The sequence below is a fragment of the Cupressus sempervirens genome, chromosome 3 (genome assembly GCF_028749045.1).
Source record: "Cupressus sempervirens isolate cs-2001-9-10 chromosome 3, ASM2874904v1, whole genome shotgun sequence".
Classification (NCBI taxonomy): Eukaryota; Viridiplantae; Streptophyta; class Pinopsida; order Cupressales; family Cupressaceae; genus Cupressus; species Cupressus sempervirens.
This window is the reverse complement of record NC_143120.1, coordinates 538,178,594-538,194,004: the sequence shown is the minus strand read 5'-3', so window position 1 is coordinate 538,194,004 and position 15,411 is coordinate 538,178,594. Positions and strand designations below refer to the sequence as shown.

General features: G+C 35.1%; 1 protein-coding gene across 1 annotated transcript in view; it reads left to right on the top strand.

Annotated features, from left to right (window-relative positions):
* Positions 1–5,839: 5,839 nt before the first annotated feature.
* Positions 5,840–15,411, top strand: part of LOC149567535 (uncharacterized) — a 47,078-nt gene continuing 37,506 nt past the window's right edge. Inside the window, exon 1 of the mRNA XM_089816649.1 lies at positions 5,840–6,007. Within this exon, the coding sequence (XP_089672775.1) occupies positions 5,840–6,007 (168 nt within the window). The remainder of the gene's footprint in view (positions 6,008–15,411) is intronic.

The window sequence follows — 15,411 nt, the reverse complement described above, 5'->3', positions numbered from 1 at the left end:
TAAGAGTTCCTATTGAATCCCCTATCATTTTGATCATCTCTTTTGCCCAATATTCTTGTAGGAGGTTATGTAGATAGAACCATATAGGGACACTCTTCACATGTTCCTTTTCAGGATCGAAGTTTGGAGACCACTCTTTGATGTAAAGACCCTTCCCATCAATCAAATATGGTCTATTTGTCATAATCCAATCCCTTTCCTCCTTTGAGATGCAAATTAGCAAAAAGAAAATGATTGGTCAGTGTCCTTAGAGAGAACACACATCCCTAGTTCTCATCACACCATTCTTTAACTCTGGCCAAAGATGGCTATGGACCTAACCATTTTATAACTAAAGCCTTTTCCTCCAAAAATTCTACAAATTCCAACCATTGTTTATTGTTTATGCTATGCGAAGGAAGAAATTCTACATATTCTGAAAATTGTTAATTTTTTATGCTATGCGAAGGAAGAAATTCTACAGATTCCAGCCATTGTTTATTGTTTATTCTAAGAGAAGGAAGGAATTCTATAGATTGCAACCATTGCTTATTGTTTATCCTAAGTGAAGGACCTTTGGCATAAATGATGCATTTGCTTACCTCAATTTTTTTTGGTTCACTTGGCTTCTTCAAGTTTGGTTGCCAAAATTTTGGAGTGATTTTTTGAAACTTAAAATCCTTTGGAATATGAAAATAATCTTCTCCCATAGGGTGCCCTTTGGGCACATTCTCCCATTCCCTGCCATTCCTAGATTTCGAGTAAGGGTTCCATTGATGCAACTTTGACCATAGACACCCTCTTTTTTCCATCCTTTATTTGATCCAAAAACTTAGCATGTCCCTCATTGGTTGAAAGGCCATCTTCTTTGCATTTGGTTTGCATAGTTCCAACCTCCATGTTTTTGAAAATCACCTCTTCCCTGCCATTGCAGATCCTCCATCGCAGATCCAATATACAACTAACAATTTATCTAGACTTAATTATATAAATACATTATATATATATATATATATTCATAAGTATACAATTAATATATTCATAACAAATTGATAAACCTATATATTTCCAAGTCCTATTACTATTAACTTATAAAAGGGAAATTGTAATGTTACCAAGGAGGGGCTTGTATAAATCCAAACCCCAGAATAGGGTAGGGATCAACGACCCCAAGGCCTTGTGGGCATTGTCTCAAGAAAGACTTAAGTGCTTGGACTTGTAAACTTTGAGGGAATCCCTTGCAAAGTTGGTATCTAGGCAACTTGGTTAATACCTACTCCTTTTGTCTTGAGCTGGAATAATAATAAGGTTGGATATGAGTGTTAAAGATAACATAAATCTAATGAGATGATTGACCAATCCTATTAGGGACTTAACAAACCAAACCCTAATTGAGAAATATAAGATAAATCAAGTCAGGTCCCATCAGGGGACATTACACTAATGAGAAATGAAATATTTGATTTTACTCAATTGCTTCTTCCTTGGCTATGAGGATGAATCCTCATCCTTTCCCTTAACCTTGTTGTTACCTTTTCCTTTATATCCATACATATATTGAATAGGCCTAAATTATCACCACCACTCTTCTTGTTGGCTTTTTATTCCATTTGGGTTTCTTCTTGCATAGATTCATCACATAGACTTTCAAAAGAAGGAAGATTCTCTTGAGCACAAATGTCTTAACAAATGATTGCCATGAAGATGAGAATTCATTCAAAGCCAAGTTTGCCAGCTTTGCATCTTCAACTTTCTTTCCAACTACTACAAGTTGGTCATGACATTGTGTGAGCTTGATTAGGTACCAAGTAATTGAATTTGATCTAGACATCTTTACCGGTCCAAGTTTATTTTGCAATATCATCTTCCTATCAATGTTTTCAATTTGGTAAATACTAACAAGAGCCTCAAACATCTCCCTAGTTGTTTTCTTTAATACCAAATGAGGACCTAAATGATCCTTGATCATCTGCTTTGCCTTCATCTCTTTCTTCATGTGAGTTGTCAACTACAATGCATTGGTGAGTGTAGGCTCCACATCGTTAACTTTTTCCCAAAGACCATTTTCTTCCAACAACAAAGTCGCCTTGCCTTTCCATGGCAAGAAGTTTAATGAACCGTCTAGTCTATCCTCAAATCTGAGGTTACTTGATGCCATTATTTTTTTTGCTCCACTGAAAAACTTCTAGATTAAGAATTAATAAACTGCTAAAAAAATTGCATATACCCATTTCAGTGCCCTAGTTATTGCTGCAGACCCTAGCCACTTCCATAGCCACTATTTTAAACTTTTGTTGAATACTTAAACCCTAGGTGTCACATCATAAAGTTTTGCACAAAACTAGCAATCTAGATGCTTTTAGTCGTGGTGTGCTGAACTCTTACATATGAATAAACCAAGGTTGAAGTTAACCAAAATATATTAAAACAATGACATGGATCTTTGTAAAAAACTATGAATTTTAATTGAAATATTTTTGCGTTTTCTTAACAAAGAAAGTTGTGATTTTATATAAAATCCCACCCTAGATTTTTATACAAAACTTGCATGGTTTTCCATGGGAAAGCTTGCATCATTTTCAATTTATCTCGGTTGTGGTTTTCCTTGAAAAGAAGTTTGTTAATTTGCATTAAAAAATGGCTTGTTTTTCGTAAAAATAATTGCAAGATTTTAAACAAAAAAAATCCTTAAAGTTCCTTCTCCTAGATATGTGATTTTTCTCTTGCATTTATTTTCTCTGATACCATGTAGAGTTTTCAACAAGGTGACTAAAGACCTGATGTTAAATAAATCAAATTTATTTTCTTAACATTTGATCAACTACGCAACGGCTAAAACTTCAAAATGCAGAAGCATAAAACAAATACACATTTGCACCTTCAAATCAGCTTTTCATTCCTATAAAAAAGTACAAGAAAACCTTTACGTGTTATTCAATACTCTGCAAGACGGTAATCTACAACATGTATTATATTGTATTTGTATATTACATTTTTCTATCTTGCTTCTATCTCTAAACTATTCAACTAAAAATCTAATCTTCCAAAAAGCAACCTTATCTCCTACAAGAGATGAGTTGGAAGATAAATCTAAGTCATTAATGTATATTGACACTTTTTTAGACTCATTTGAATTAAAGAATTTCACATTTGACTAGAATTGAATTGTAAAATTGTTGTCCTCAATTTTAGCTTCACAAAATTGGGGCAACCCTATGCAATTTTCTTATGGATTCGTAGGCGCATCCTCTAAATTTCAAATGTATTGATAAAGAATCATAAAGTCAATTCGTTATACCCTGAATTGAACTCAACATTGCTCTATCTTGCATTTCTTTTGAAGGTTGCTGATGAGTTGAATCCCAAATTGTTTGCTAGTAAGAATTTTTCTTCTCTAACTACAAACACTCGATATTTGACAAACTTTCGCATCCCCACTTCATTTTTCTTTTTTTTTTGCAAATAGTTTTTTTTCTTGTTTTTGCCTTAGGTGAAGAGCCCTGGGAATCCCCCTCGTTCCAAGCTAACTTAGGTTGAAATTCGAGTTGTCTAGCTCAAGTTATAAGAGAAGAAGTGGGGTTTTTAAGGACAACTACATATCTCAATTTTAAAGACCTCGTAAAAGTGGATTTTTAATTGGTGAAAGCATGATAAAAATTGTATTTAATAGTTAAAGTGGATTTTGTGGCCCATTTTAAAATTTCAACTCATTATAAGTTGATTTGATTATAGTTTTTATGTTTTATGAAAAAAACCTATTTCAAGACTATTTTCATGTTACTTTATTAAAAGCTATAGTTAGTTATTAAATATAATTGCATAAGACACTTGAATGCACTTAAGTGGGGTTTTTATTAAATATTGCATTTATCCACATGCAAATGCCTACATGAAAACCCACTTCCAGTAAATTATAAGTCCCAACATCATTAAAGTGCACTTTTCAATGCAATAGCACATTTTAATGTGTTAATTGGGTTTTTAATATGCATATATTTAAAACTTAATAAATCAATTTTAAGTGGCAAAGTCTAACCCATTTACATATGTTTTTGCATATATAAGTTCATTTTAATGTTTTAATACATTTAAGTGGATTTTTTCAAACATATTACATATGCATTTTTAAAATTGCCACTTAAGGGGACTTTTGATATCAATTTACATGTTATTATAACATGGAAATACATGTTTTAAGTGATTTTTCACTTAAGTAAACTGAAAGTGGTGTTTTTTGACTCTATTGCATATGTTTTTGGTAAAAGAAAACCCATTTCTATAAGCCAAAACTAGAAGTGGCAAATTTTGACCCCATTACACACATTTTAAATGTTAAAAGAACATGTATATGCATTGAAAACCCCGTTTTTCACTTGAAGAACATAAGTGGTGATTTTTCATGCAATAACATGTAGTTTAAAACATATTTTTCACTTTCAAAAATGCGTTTAAGCAAGAGTGGCAATTTTAGACCCATTTGCATATCATTTAAACATGCAAATGGCTTCTAAAAAATCCATTTTTATGGCTTGTAGTGCATTAAAATCCAAAGTGGCAATTTTTTCAGCCATTGCATATGTTCTGAATATGCAAATGCAACCAAAAAGTGGTTTTACTTCATAATATGAGGCTTTTTGATCAAACACCTCAAAGTGGCGATTTTTTACCCTAAAACACGTTTTTGGCTCTCAAAACTTCATATTTTGGGTGTTTTTCTACAAAAATGGATTTAGCAACCTTCAAATGCTCGTATCTTAAGCAATACTTGGTTGTTTTTGATGGTCTATGGGTCGTTTTTGCCTAAAATCACCCAAAGGACACATTGGGCTACTAAAAAAGGGAGTATGTTGAGTGTTTTCTTCATTTCTCAATCTATCTAGGGCACGTTTTTGGTAAATAATGCCTTACCTTTGAGCAATTTGCACCATTAAAATAGAAAGTGTTTGGATCAAGGTAAGTTTGAAAGCATTTCCCATCCTTCCTAGCTTGCATTCAAGTCTTTTAAATCACTTGATATGCATTGGATGCCATTTTCCAAATTCTTTGCATATTGCACATTGCTTGGTCAGTTGATAAAATGCAATTTTTTGCTCTAACTTCCTACACTTGGCAAGCTACGAATTTTGACTCATCTCTTGCAAGGATTGAGTCAAGATTCAAACTCTATTTAACACTTCATCTTGCAATCTTTCTAAATCCAAGAAATCTCGTTGATTGCATTTTCAGATTTTTCACAAGTATTTAAACCACTTCTTCTCTTGCCTCTTGATAAAAGGGTATGATTCCTTGTTATTTTTCATAAGTTTTTTGTTGTATATATTTTTTATTTTGTGTATGCAAGTCTCATCATTTCCATTTTCAGATTTGCATTTTTTCTGTATATGTCAAGTTGCTTCTTCTATTCTTTCGTTTGCTTCTTCAAGTTGCATATGCAAGGTCCCATTTACTTGCTGCATATGCAGTCGGGGTAAAATCTTGTTCTATTATGGAAGCAAGTCCCTTATTTTCCCTCATGAGAATGCAAGCGGAATTCCTACCAATATGCATTCCATGAACATACATATGGCAGCTCTATAGTTGAAAAAGAATTTCTCACATGCTTACCGGATACATAGTATGACTTGTGCCTATTAAAGAATGGTATGTTTCCATTTCATTACACTTTACTCCTCATTTGTACATTTTAAAGTTCGTTGTCCGCATATGCAATCCACTTCAAACAACTTGTGTTTAGCTATTCTAGCCATCTTTGAGCCGTTCTGAGTGACCCATTTGCTCATTCTCTCTCTGCAATCATCTCATACACTTTCCCTATTCATCCTTTTCCGAAATCTGTGTTTCTACATAGAAAAAGCTTGCTATGGACTGTTCATATGATGATGTTCTTACACTATGGAACTTCCATATAACAGTTGCACAAGTACATCACTCTGCAATGTCAAAAGAGCTTTCATCAGCAAAAGGCAATGATAAGAAAAAGATGAAGTGCCAGTATGACCAGTACAACAACTCCATCCCACCATCACAAGTAACTTCCTACAATGTTGAGGTTCGAGATACGAATGTAGCACACATGGATATGGAAGATTTTCTCATAAGAGACAATGCTAAAGCCACTGAGAATATGACTTGGATCAAACAAAGTCATATTCATTTGCTATCTACCTTTTCCTATGGTGGCTCATGAACCTGATTCATCCTTGCATGCGCTAGACATTTTGATGCAACCTCTAGAACTATCAGGGACTAAGATGACAATACCATCAATAATCTTGATCCAGAGACTATTGATTGGATTTTTCATGTTCCTCAAACTCCATTTGTCACAAGCATCACTAGACAAAAAGTTTGGAGTGAATATAGTTCTTACTACATCAAACTCATTAATGACAACCGACTGATTCAAAGGAAACCTAACCTTTCCCTAAAGGCATTTGGAGGTCAGAGTTCAAGAAGGAGATCAATGATCTTATCACATTGCTTAGCTGTCTAGCTGGGCTCAAGGATTCAAAGTTTTCATATGCTTTAAGTAAATAGCAGTAAGAAGATTACATGTAAAGAGCAATTATGTTGTAAGTACATATAACATGTCCCTATACAATCAACTCATGTAGTCAAATTGCAATCGAATTAGGCATGCAATTTTGAATAAGTCAATTAGTTAGTTAGGAGTTTGTTAGAGAATAAGTCAAAATGGTTGAGGAGTTCCTGTTTTCCTTCTGTTTTTCTCTATCCTATTTTCCTATATGAAGGAGAGAGCTCATTGTAAATAATCATCTTTTGCTTTATAGAAGAAGGTTGGGCTTGTAACGGCTTTCGATTTCTTGTTATAAATCTCTGAAGTGAATCAAGAAGCAAGTTTTCCCAAACTTTGTGTTGTGAGGCTTGGAATCAATCTTTGTTTCTTATGTTGCATTGATAAATTTGTCTTTGTTACTTCTCTTTTTGTGAAGCATTTGAGCATTTGGTGTTGTTCCTGAAAGACTTTGAGCTTTTAGAGACAAGATTGCTAAGTTTGATAGTGGCTGCAATTATTAGGATTTAAAGACTTTGAGCTTTACTTCTTAGTATATTACTTCATATTAAAATAGTTGAACAAAGACTTTGAGCTTTGTTAGTTGTTCGCCCTTTTGTTTCAAGAAGGTTGCTTGTAAGAGACTTTGGGGTCTTGCTCTCAACCACACAAGTCAAGCTATAACTGTTGTCTTAATGTTGTTCTTACGTCAATTATTAAGCCACCGCTATTATTGTAGCAATAGATTCATTTTGTTAGATTGCAATTAGTAGTTGTTAGTGTAAGATCATTCCTGAAAGAAGAATAGATCCAGTGAATCATCCATTTGTCAATTCTAGTTGGGTTTTTGTTGTAGCCATCTACAGTAAGAAGGGAGCCTCCCCTATTGCTGAGAGGAGAGATTTATCTCACTACACTATTGCCTAAAGTTCCCATTTTGTAAGCTATGGTCACAATGGCTTACAAATTTTTAGCCAACAAAAATAGAATAACTTGAATTGATTGAATCATTTCCAACTTGTCCATATTTTATCCTATACAACCTAAAGCTCAATAGTAATTTGGAACCCTACTCTTAGTTAGTTGTAGCTCAACCCTTGTCTTAGAATGTTGTAGCTGTACCTTTATTCTATAAGGCAATGACTCCTTTGGCTCAAAATAACAATCTGTCTTTTGTAAAAATGGTGTTACCTGATGGAGCCCAAAAATTTAGGTCTCCATTTGTGAAATAATGTTGAAAACTTTATAATATTGTCATTGAGTGGGATGCCACAACAACTAATACAAATATCATGATTTGGTGAAGTTCCATATATATCAATGATAGCAGAAGAATGAAAGAAGTTACAAAAGTTTCACATAATATAGCCGATGAAGAAGGGTTGAGATATAATAGTCAGTGATATCACCGGAGGCAAACACTTGGGCAACATGTATATACCTCAGCATTTCATCATTCGTATTTATAAGGATGTAAAGGACTGTGACTTCCAGATTTGTCACAATAGAAATATCACAATGTAACTATGAACAAGTCAAAGCATATACAAAGATCACCATGAAAGTAAAAGCATCATACAACACCATCCTATACATATCTGATATTAGGCAACCACCTGACCAAGGTGATATGATGATCATATCCGATAAAGGAGTAACAAGCACACTGAAAGATCTAGAATTCTATGTGATTATCCAACATTTTAGTCAATATTTGTGTATGATGGAAATATCTGCAATCAGGATGCTGTAAAGAAACAGAGATGAGCAGATTTATACACAATATAAATACAATTGAAAGAAAGAGAATTGAAATTAAAAATCACAACGATGAAGATGGGATATTATTATCCAGATCACCAACACAGAGTGTGCAGCGATGAGACAAAATGCAGAGGATGGCAGTATATAAGACAAAATTATAACATCATCCAAGTATTGTCAAGGATTTGGAAAATAATTCAGCGTATAAAAGACCTGGTAAGTATGAATGCGAGAATGAACAATATCACCGTGAAGTATGAATATTAAAATCGTGCGCTAATCATTGAGGATGTGTATGCGGCATTTCCAATCAAGATCGAATTTTAATACATGATCATCCGATAGAAGATAATTAAATTTGATAAATCAAAATATAATTTACTTTGGTCAAGAGACGATGTGACTTTTACTCGTGAAAAGTGACGATTTATTATATTGGCAAATATGAATATTGGAAAAAAATGAGACATTCAAAGGGAGACATATTCGAACATTTTATATTAAGTAAGAAGCATTTTATATTTATTTGTATGGAGGAGGAATAAGGGCTCAAATATGACTTGTAATATAAATTCATTTATTTTATTTTAATAATAAAATAAAATGTCTTTGTTTATTTCTAAATGGCATGAAGATTTAAATTGTAGATGATTCGTCTTTTGTAATTTTTTTTTGAAATTTTGTATACAATTTAAATATTGGATAAGTGGACACAGTGATTTAGCATCTTGAATAGGATCATCATAGATATAGTGATATATATAATTGTTTCCGTATCTGTGTCTAGCTTGTCTTCCTACCAGAGGAGTTAAAGTTCAATTTGGACTAATTTAAGATTGCATAAATATTTGATCTGTCACATCTTGATTATTTAATTGTTGGCAGTATAAGTGCATAGAACATTATAAAGTTGTACGTGAAAATTGATTGAAGTTGACTCTATTGCCCAAATGAGTAGAGGTATTGGTCTTTTTATTATTGAAGTTAGAAAATCTATATCTTCCTTCCTACAAGCATAAAATTCATTATTGTGAAACATTATACAAAACATCCAACTATTTTAAACACTCGACATTCAGTTTCAAATTTATTGAGTTTGAGGACCTTGCCAACTAGAGAACTCCAAAAGCTTAAATTCACTTTAGAAAAGCTCTGAATCAAGTGATCAGGTTTGAGGAGAAGGTCTATCCACCTAGGTGTAGCGGACCCGAAGTGCAAGAGAATCAAGGTGATTCTCGTTCGTTGGCCATAACTGATTAAAAAATCCTATCAAAGAAGTGGCAGGCTTGTGGATTTCCAATCTGCAGTTTTGGGAACCGATATGTAATAACCCCAATAGGTTATAACTTCTTCAATCACAAAAAAATCTTTATACTTCAGTTGTTAGACATTTCGTTGAACACTTTGCAAGCAAGGGTCATCTGACTGATATAACTTTTCAGATTGCTGCAGTGATTCTTGTTTGGATTTTCCTCAAAGAGAATGCTTACAAAATTGTATAAACAATGACCTAACATGAATGTGCAACTAATTTTGGCAATATTCAATACGAATATGTGACTTAAACTACTTGCAATATGCAAGTACAACAATTAGTAATTATGACAAATACTTTAGATGCAACCTAGGGTGGCATTAATGCACTTACAATCGAGTGGCATTAATATAAACACTTAGTATGCAAAATTATAACATTATTTATGCCAAAAAGAGAACTTATAGCCAATTGACATTTTGTCAAACAATTGGCATGCAAACTAATAAGCTGATCATCAAACTCTAGGTTTACAATATAGATAGTCTAAAAATTACAATGCTCTTTAATTGCACAATCCTAGCCTTCCTTTGAGACCAATAATGCCAAATGGCAAACAAAGACAAGTACAATATGGAAATAGTGAAGTGTTGAAGCTATATTTTGTACTCAGCTAAAAACCTACTTTTTTCAGAAAATATGCCAAATGAGAAGTGAAGAACTTGATTGTAGATGGCTGTAATAATTTTCTACAATGCTACCCCTTCTGCTTTGCTTTTTTCCGATTTGCTTTTTCCACTTGCTTTTTCTGGATTTGTTTTTTTTCGTTTTTGCTTTTTCGAATTGCTTTTTCGGATTGCTTTTTTCGAACTGCTTTTTCCACATGCTTTTTTCGGGTCTACTTTTTCGGATTGCTTTTTTCGGACTGCTTTTTTCGCCTGCTTTTTTTGGGTCTGCTTTAAAATGGCTTCCTATAATTTCAGACCTGCTAGAAATGACCTCCAATAATTTCAGCCCTGCTAAAAATTGCCTCCTGAAATGCTGAAATGCTGAAAATGGCCTTAGGCCCAATGATGCCCTAGCTGAAGTGACTGAAGTATCACCTCCAAATGTGCAACTCTTCAGAAGATATTTCACTTCCTTAGTTATGCTAATCCAAGGGAGTTTTCGTTCCCAAAGATCAACTGACTATCTGAAACCACTTGGCTCCACAATAGACTATGTGACTAAATCACAATTTGATTTCAAGAGAGAAATAAACAACTGGATGATTAGAATGAAGCTCGAGGTGCCTATTTATTCTTTTTCTCCACTTTCTCCAAAAACTTCTAGAACATTATTTTATTTTATCTATTAGTGACTTTATAAAAAATATTTTATAATTCAAGTCACTTTATTAAATTAATTAAATATAAAGTTACCTTTTAATATTTATTTATTTGATAACTTTATAAATAATTAACTTAATATCACTTATTTATTTAATTAAAATAATTAATTAGTCATCCTCATAAAACATTCATTATTTTGGACAACTTAATTAATTAAATTAATTAAATCAAATTGCCTCCAAAATGGGGACATGACAGTCCGCCCTTCCTGAAATTGCTTGTCCCCAAGCAATGGCTAAACAATAAACCAATCAATCCACTTGGATCCCAAATGTAGTCATGAACTATACCACTGTCAATTAACACAGGCTCCCATAATATCCTCTACAATATAACCAAGAGGAATCCATAATCAAACTGACAATTACAGCTCAACCAAACTCCAAAATCACAACTGCCAACATAGTAAATACCATCAACGCATCCCACTGGCCTATACGGAATGTACAATCCAACTCTGCAACAATGTTGAACGCTCCCGAATGAAACTGTACCAAGTATGGAAAATCCACACACTGTACAACTCCTGCAGTCAACACAACTCTACAGATCATCGGCCACTGTCTCATAACCATAACTCCCATGCACGGTTGATGGTGAAAAGACATCACAAGATAAACAGCAAGAAATGGAACCCAAACCAAATTTTCCTGCCATCAACTCCTCAACACAAGGATCAAATGCTAACTGATGTACATACCCTATAGTATAATGTTGATAAAAAGAACTAACCTCAGTCAACAACTCACCATGAACAAGTGATACAACCCACTGTGACTGATCACCAGCTAAGTCAGGAGATGTCATAGCCAAAGGAGTAGAAACAATAACAACAATCGCTGAAGCATCACTTCCAAAATCTTGCTCTAAGTAATGTATTATCAAGCTGTCAACCACAGAATCTATTGCCATGTCATGCCCATCACAACTCTCATCCTGAGGCGTCAAACTGTCCCATAACTGATGACAAGCACTGGGAACCAAAGTACATCTCTGTATCATCATTTCATCAACATGGTCATCAAAGGTAAATTGATGAGCATACCTCACAGTGTAATGCCGATAGAATGCGCCAATCTTAGTCAGTGGCTCAGACTGCAATCCAGATGAAACTAACTGCAATCGATCATTAACCATGTTGGAACTGACTACTACCTCCGAAGATATCACCAAGGGAGTATTACTAGCAGGAACCATGCCAACTGCCGACTCACCAACATCACACATGATCTTTGATACAACATCTCTAGTCTCTATGCCATCAGTACTAGAGGCCACCACTATGTTAGGCATACCACAACAATCTGCTACAACACCCAACTCAACTAAACCTGACTCTAGTGGGAACGAACCCGATATGCCAATGTTAGTATCAAAGATGGATGCATCTCCATCTCCGCTATCTTTGACAATCTCGACCATGGACATCCTCGGATCACCAGACACCACAGCTTGTGACTGTACAGAATCTAGTAAAGACTGCAGTCGCTCTAACTCCACGGTCACCTTAGCCAAATGAAATTGTGACTCCTCGAAAGCCAATTGTGTACTCTCAAGAATCTCATAAGTCACCTCAAGCTGCTGAGTAAGCTCACTCACCTTATCTTCCTTGGCCAATAATGCATCGTATGCTGTACTCCCCCACTCCATAAGATAATTTCTGTCGGCTACCAACTGCATATAATTCTGTCTCAGAATCCAGATAGCCTCCCATAAAGAGTGGAACTCTATCAAGGAAAGATAACTGCCTCCTTGCTCATCACTAGTAGGAGAACCCCATCCATAAACTGCTAACAACTGACGAGCAGCATCGAAATGTTGGCAAGCGATAGCAATGTCTCGCTCACTAACTCTCAATTGACTAGACACATGATGGTACTGGCTAGACTATCTCCTACCAACCTCCTCTAACGCACTGTCTAAAGGAGTATCCTCAAAGTTACTGGTCTCTAGAGTATTACCATCCATATCCTGCGAATCAACTCCAAAGCTCATATCAACATACGAAGTATCAAAAACTGTAGCACCGCTATCCAACTCCTCTGTACCAAAAGAAATTGCCAAGGAAACTAAGTCTTCAAAACTGCCCACTACATCCTCCTGGATGTCATCAATGCAAATATGATCCTGGGACTCATCTGTACACACTGCCAAATATGAAAGATCATCAACACATTCCAGCAAGAATGGTCGACTGGATATATGAACAAAGCCCAACACCGGTGTATAAAAACTAATACCAACATCGGACAAGCCGCTGGTACAAGAAAAGACAACACCGTGCAATCTGCTAATCAAATCCATGATAGCACCCAAACAATCACTGCTACCAAAAAGTGTTAAAGATCTCCAGTCAACTGAATCCCAAACACCAATATAACAATCTCGAGTCCATATCCGTAAACTAGAATCAGCTGGTCACTCAAGCAAACTCCTCACCTGTGTAATATGACCAATACCAACTAACTCCACATACCTGTCTGACATTGTCCTTGTATCCTGGATGTGAATGCAAGATGAACTCACAACATTATCAACAACCACATATGATTTACGTGCCGCAGAAAGCTGAGTATCAGGAGTGCAAGATGGAACTAAACTCAACTCCATGCCATGCTTATCCCCATGTCTCTCCTAGTCCTATAATGCCAATGGAGTATTCACCAAAGAAGCTCGAGTGTCCTCAAGCTCACGAGAAAGCCTGTCAACTTCCTCCTCCTTCCTCCTCAAGGCATCTGAATAGTCTCTGACAAGTCTAAGAAGATGGTCACGATCTGATAGAAGATGTAAATAACTCAACTTCATCGTTCCCATTCCTTCCCTAATCGCCTGTAAGTCAACACAAGAAGACTTCGCCTAAACTCCCTTATGTCTACCCTGTAACTAAATCATCCGAATGTGATCCTCTATCATATCCCGCATCCTGTCATGATGAGATAATGAAGTCATAATATTGTCTTCGCTCACCTTCAGCTGGCTGGACAAATCATGTGAAGTACTACCAGCCTCAGCCTCATGTGACGAAGCATCTATCTGTGCCTGGTACTCTCTCTCAGCAAAGCCATGAATGCTCAATGTCTGCTCATCTCTACCAAGTATCTCACCATCATGCACAACAACATCCTCATAATCATCATCTAAACCCACTATGTTGTAGTCACTGCCTGTTGGAACTAAACCATCCCGAGTACTTGTGACATCACCCTCTGACGACCTGTATACAATTGTCTTAACTTGAGCATCAAGTTGACCGTTACTATCAATTTGCGTAATATCCATTCCCACTACCTTCTAAAGTATTGTGTGCCCAACATCTTCCTCCAAGCTAGTCTGATTTTTGTCCTCCCTAGATTCGGCTATATGCTGGTCACCAACTGCTGCAAACTCCTTGTAGAGGTTTCTAGATACCTCACTTGTAGAGACCTCTTGTTCCTCTTTGTCTTTGTTCTGTGATGTAGTCCTCTTAAACATGGAAACTATCAATTCATTCATCCTTTTCTGACTTTCATCCAACATTTTCAAATTTTGTTTAAGCTTCTTCATATCCTTGTCCCACTGCTTTTGGGTACTTGAAGTAAACATGACTAACTAACTGATTCAATGTCCAATCTACCCAACAGGATGGCAGGTCAATAGCTCTGATACCACTGTAATAACCCCAATAGGTTATAACTTCTTCAATCACAAAAAAATCTTTATACTTCAATTGTTTGACATTTCGTCGCACACTTTGCAAGCAAGGGTCATCTGACTGATATAACTTTTCAGATTGTTGCAGTGATTCTTGTTTGGATTTGCCTCAAAGAGAATGCTTACAAAATTGTATAAACAATGACCTAACATGAATGTGCAACTAATTTTGGCAATATTCAATACAAATATGTGACTTAAACTACTTGCAATATGCAGGTACAACAATTAGTAATTATGACAAATACTTTGGATGCAACCTAGGATGGCATTAATGCACTTACAATCGAGTGGCATTAATATAAACACTTAGTATGCAAAATTATAACATTATTTATGCCAAAAAGAGAACTTACAGCCAATTGACATTTTGTCAAACAATTGGCATGCAAACTAATAAGCTGATCATCAAACTCTAGGTTTACAATATAGATAGTCTAAAAATTACAATGCTCTTTAATTGCACAATCCTAGCCTTCCTTTGATACCAATAATGCCAAATGGCAAAAAAAGACAAGTACAATATGAAAATAGTGAAGTGCTGAAGCTATATTTTGTACTCAGCTGAAAACCTACTTTTCTCAGAAAATATGCCAAATGAGAAGTGAAGAACTTGATTGTAGATGGCTGTAATAATTTTCTACAATGCTGCCCCTTCTGCTTTGCTTTTTTCTGATTTGCTTTTTCCACTTTCTTTTTCTGGATTTGTTTTTTTTTTCGTTTTTGCTTTTTCGAATTGCTTTTTTGGATTGCTTTTTTCAGAGCTTCTTTTTTCGGACTGCTTTTTTCGCATGCTTTTTTCGGGTCTACTTTTTCGG